Source organism: Teleopsis dalmanni, chromosome 2, assembly GCF_002237135.1.
Source record: "Teleopsis dalmanni isolate 2A chromosome 2, ASM223713v2, whole genome shotgun sequence".
Taxonomy (NCBI): Eukaryota; Metazoa; Arthropoda; class Insecta; order Diptera; family Diopsidae; genus Teleopsis; species Teleopsis dalmanni.
In genome coordinates this window covers 163,529,861-163,535,258 of record NC_051847.1, presented here as the reverse complement: position 1 = coordinate 163,535,258, position 5,398 = coordinate 163,529,861, and the positions used below count along the sequence as shown (strand labels likewise).

The 5,398-nt window shown below is 31.1% G+C and overlaps 1 protein-coding gene across 1 annotated transcript; it reads left to right on the top strand.

The window, feature by feature from the left end:
- The first annotated feature begins 6 nt into the window (after positions 1-6).
- On the top strand, positions 7-4,267 carry LOC119677439. Its single transcript, XM_038088781.1, has 2 exons — positions 7-3,167; positions 3,225-4,267. Exons 1-2 carry the CDS (start codon positions 98-100, stop codon positions 4,085-4,087), a joined length of 3,933 nt encoding a protein of 1,310 aa, XP_037944709.1. The 5' UTR covers positions 7-97; the 3' UTR covers positions 4,088-4,267.
- Positions 4,268-5,398: the final 1,131 nt, after the last annotated feature.

The window sequence follows — 5,398 nt, the reverse complement described above, 5'->3', positions numbered from 1 at the left end:
TGAACGACTAACCAAGGCTGACTTTTGCGAATTGATCCCGCATTTAAGTATAGAAGATTTGCTCTTAATTGAATATCGTATCATTGATTGGAAAAAAATGATTACTCTTTTGAATATATCCAAAAAGTTGTACCGATGCAATATATGCATGGTGAAACAATTTGGAGATAAAATTCGTTTGCATATGGATGATAGCAATCATAAAACAAAAATGAAAACTGTTAAACAGTTTTATTTGGAGGGATACACGTACCCTAAAAATCATGATATTAAAGAATTAAAAGTAATGGTAACAAATGTAAGGCCAGAAAATAACAGTAACAAAAATGTAAAGGTAAAAAATCCGGTAAATGTCAATTCCAAAACTCGGCTTAATGAAAAAAGTAACCTTAAAAAAGTTCCAATACAAACTAATATAAATAAAGATTCCGGGGTCTCTGAATCAAATAAAGGAAATACTAATACTGTTGGTAAAACATTGAGCGCAGAAACGGGTAAGGTCACAATGGGAAATACTAAAGATATTAGCAACAAACCATTAGCTGCAAATAATAAAAATGCTTTAAAAGAGAATAGCAATTCACAAACCGTAGATAATAATAAACAATTGTCAACACCTAACAAACAGGGAATGAATTTTATAAAAAATCCATTCACTCAGAAGGAAGACGTTACCATGACTGAAGAGTCAAATGTGACTGTTGTGGAAGATCTGACAGAAGTGATTGTTATTGATGATGATGATAAGTCAACAGATACCGAAAATAATGGCGAAAACACTACACTTTCAGCAAATGATAAAAATGTGGAAACAAATGCAAGTAAGGATTCATCAAGCAAATCGCAAATTGTTGTTAACCCAGCAGCCTTGTTGATTGAGAAATCAACTGAACAAAATAAAAAACAAAACGTGACCAAAAGTAATAACAATAGCAATAATAAACCGAACTATCAAAAAAATATAGTTGTCATACCAACAGTTTGCAAGTCGAAGCAACAACAGAAAAAGCCGAACCCTCAACAAATTAAAGACAAACAAAATTTTGCAGTTAAAACGTTTGGTGGTGTACCGATTAAAAGAGATATATTAGGGTTAATAGGTGTTGAATATGTTATAAAAATTCTTAAACATAAAGCTGATAATTCTCCCAGATATGAATGCAGTCTGTGTGAGATTCGTTTATTTGGTAATGATATGCAAAATCATTTAGCTGGTTACAATCACCGTTTAAAATATATGGAAAAGCATTTTCCAACTGCTCTACGCCATTTTCGCCGATATATAACGAATGTAGAAGAGCATGAAGTATTTAAAGTACTGGCACCTATTCTTCATAAATTGGCATATGCTATTGAAGAACATCATGGGCGAAACTTACCTCACGAATGTTTTGAATGGGAGTATAATTCAGAAAGATCCGAAATACAGACTAAAGTATATTCGTTCAGACATGCCTCTGAACTGATAGGTCCTTCGTTTACACAAGTTGTTGATACCAAAGAAGTCGATAAATTAATTGCTGAAAGGCACAATTACAAGCCGCCAGCATTACTATGTACTCCTGAAAAAAAAATGAATGATATAATACATCGTCCAAACGGTAATATAACAACACAAACAACGTTAATACCGGCAACTAATTTACCAACACTTACTACTTTACCAACACCAACTGCTGCTTTAGCACCTAATCAACCATACAATTATCAACAATATAATTATCCAAATTTTCAACAACCAAATTTTAATTATAGAAATTTCCAACAAAATGACATGCATAACTATAGTTATAATGCCGCACCGGCTCCACCAGTTGACGATAGAACTTATAACCAATTGGTGGACAATTTTTTAAGAGATACTAACCGCGGTCGTCGACCAAACTTAAAGCGCAGTCGTTCAAAATCTCCTTTATATGAAAATAAACGATTAAACTATGGACATGCATATGAAAGTGAACGTCGCAAATCTATTTCGCCATTACGAAAAGATGACATATGGCAAGCGTACCGACATATGGTAGATAGAAAATTAGATGAAATCAATATGTTATATAAGGGTTATACCAAAGATCCTGAAACGCATCCTATGTATAATGAAGAGTGGCAGAAATTTTGGAAACGTCGCAGAGATGAACTTTACGCTGCTGGAATTAATCATCGTTCGTATAATTATCAGCCCGAGTGGATAGCTTATTTTAAAACTCGTATTACTGAACTTTATAATCAGTCCATAGAAGAAGCAAAAGTAGAATGTAGGGAAAGACTTTGTCTACCTATGGCCAATGATACATTAGAAAATCCGAATTACCATATAAATAATAATGTCCAAACATCAACGCAACCAATAAGTAATAATAAACCAAAATTACAGGATAATAACAAGGCCGATCTGAAAAGAAAGGATAGTTATGAAAATTCATATAATTGCGAAGTTGTACCGGTTTTGCGTTTGATGACAGCATTAGAGGAACATTTGGGAAGTTTGGGACCCAAAATTATAGAGCTAATGTCAAAAACATTACAAATAGAAAAAACGAATCCAAAGGAAGTAGACCGTATAATACTTACAGAGGAAAATTGTACAATGCTTCAAACGTGTATGGAAAAGTTTAAAGGCATAGTAATTTCTGGTCTGTTAGAAGGTACAAAAGCTAATGCTTTAAATAAAGCAATAAAAGAAATAAAAATGCTTTTAGAATATGCAGACAAAGAATTTAATAATGATTCAAATGAGTTAGGGTTTGCTGAAGTAAATAAACGTCCTACAGCCCAAGTCCAATTAAGTAATCCAGTCCCAGTGCCAGTTTCAGCTCCAGTAACTGGAATGAAAAGTGCTAATGACCTAGTCGGTAGAAGTAATGCTCAAATGAACACAAAATCTTCCTTCCTTACTGATGCCAATGAAAATGCAACAAATCAAAAAAAATCATCTAATGAAATACGATCTCCAAATCCACAAATACTTGCCGTATTGGAACAATACAATATAAAAGATTTAGCTACAAAATTTGCTGCATCGTTAACAGCTCAAGGAAAAACCAATTTTACACTTGACCAGTTGGAACAACTTTTATCTGTTTATAAATGTATGGAAAAGAAAAAACATGAACAAACAAGTACGACAAGTTCAACTTTAAATTCGGGTTCTTCAGCGGCTCAGAAAGGTGTTGATAACACATTGCTATCTGATACATTAACTAAATTTATAATTCCATTTTCAGCCTCACAAAGGGAGATCGTATCCGAAAGTCAATCTCATTCAAATCGTACGGAGACAATTACTTCAAATTATTCTAACAATAACATTAGTAACCTTTTAGAACAACGTAGCAATGTACCAACAATAAGTAGTGGTCAAAATAATAATAATTATTCAAATGTCAGTAATTTTTCCAGACTTTCAAGTGCAAACTATAATAATGTTGGTACTAATAATGATAATATTAGAAGTATAAATTCTACGGGTGTTCAAAATACAATGGGTATACAAAATGCGATGGGTGTTCAAAATACAATAGGTGTTCAAAATACAATTGGTGTTCAAAATACTATGAATTCAACAAATTTAACAGTAGGAAGGAATATGAATATGAATGCCAGTCAAAATTACACAGGTACTATGACCAACAACAATAGCAATATGTGGAAAACTGCCCAAAATAGCAACCGGACAGGTAATTTTAACAACTCTAATAACAGCGCTGGCACCCACGTTTGGAGTGCAGGTGGAACAAACTGGACTGGTTATAACAGTGGAAACAGTATTGTCAATCAACAACAAAATCGAGACACTGGTTCAACACAGTTGCAAACGCAGCAATGGTCCACAAGTCAAAATCAAGTTAATCAATCTCAATCGATTCAGTCTAATCGACCCTTTCAATCTTATTCTGCTTCTGTAAATCAAAATCAGGAACAAAATCGCAACGATTGGCTAACTAAATCAACATCTGCTTCTGCATCAACATTTTCATCTAATAGAGACAGAGGACGTAATGCACAGATTTGGGAGAAATCCAATCAAACATCTAATCGAGGTTTTGTTGGTACTCAACTTAAAGGACAGAACCGGAAAAGATTTTAATTATAATATTACTAGTTTTAATTACATAGTCTACTTAAATTTTTAAAATATTTTGTCAATATTAGATACGCCAAGCCGGCAATGTTAGCCTGGTAAAGAAATATAGATCTAATATAACAATGTAATAATTACATGAATGCCATTGTTTTGAATAAAATTATATTAAAATATTTTCTACAATTATGAAATATGAATTCGTAACTTTATCAAACAAAACTTATTTTTAAGTTTTATTCTTTAATAGTGTACTTAAGGTACATAATAACGCCAACTAATTATCTAAAGTTATTATATGTAAATTGGATTAATGTATATTTTAACTTTAAATCAATTATTTACATCGTTCTTATTAATTATAGATAAATTTGTGAAGAAATGAATGATTTATTTGTAGTAAATTTAAATTTAATGAATCTTGTTGAATCTTGTCAAATTATATAGTGGATATATAACTATATAGATTTAAGTTGTGTGCAATATAATGTTGTATGTAACATGCACACCTTATATATTATGTATGTACTTTGAAAGAACAAACAATAAATCTACTCATGGTATAAAATCGCAATTGTTTATAATAATCTTTTGGAATATATATTATTGTAAATTTTAATAAAAAGGTAAGTAAAAAAATAGTTGTAATTAAGTTAATTTTAAATTTAAGATATTTATATTAAGAACTAAACGTTTAAGTTTTTTAGTTTTTTAGTTTATTGTTTAATGGCATAATTTGTTGGATGTATTAAGAGTGATTACTATATATTGTATAAGTTAGCAAAATATCTGTTTCAAGGTTTCAAAACGAAACTAGAATTCAAGTGATTAATAAAATAAAACAAAAAACCTGAAAGCTTAACTGATATCTACTGGGTTGTTCAATAGGCGCAAGGAACAAAAATGAAGACACCAATTTAAAAGTTAGACCGATTCGAATAGCAAAGAAAGGCAAAGACAAAATTTTTTTTATTTAATTTATTGAAATTTGGCTGACCATACAACGCTATTTCGAGTATTGCCAAGTACTCTTCATCAGTGGTCTTTGGAAATAATCGAATTTTATTTAATTAGTTTATAGTCCGTATATAATTTGTTTGGACTGCAAGTGCCAGGCTTAGAACTCGTGCCTGTCAAATTAGTTCTAGTTCTTAGTTTTAGTTCTAAAATTATTTTGTTTAGTGTAATTTACTACAATACTATGTTTATTGATAAATACCCGGCCTAAGTAATAAAAATGCATTTTTCTTGATACATTATGCTTCAATATGCTTCAATAAAGTCCATTTTTAGCTCAACAGTATTTATCAAGTTCTC

What these genes read in the sequence shown, in the direction of transcription:
- LOC119677439 (XM_038088781.1), top strand. Translation starts at nt 98, where the DNA reads ATGATTACTCTTTTGAATATATCCAAAAAGTTGTACCGATGCAATATA. An exon ending in TTCTTCAGCGGCTCAGAAAG is followed by an intron (nt 3,168 to 3,224) that starts GTGTTGATAACA and finishes TTCCATTTTCAG; the next exon opens with CCTCACAAAGGGAGATCGTA.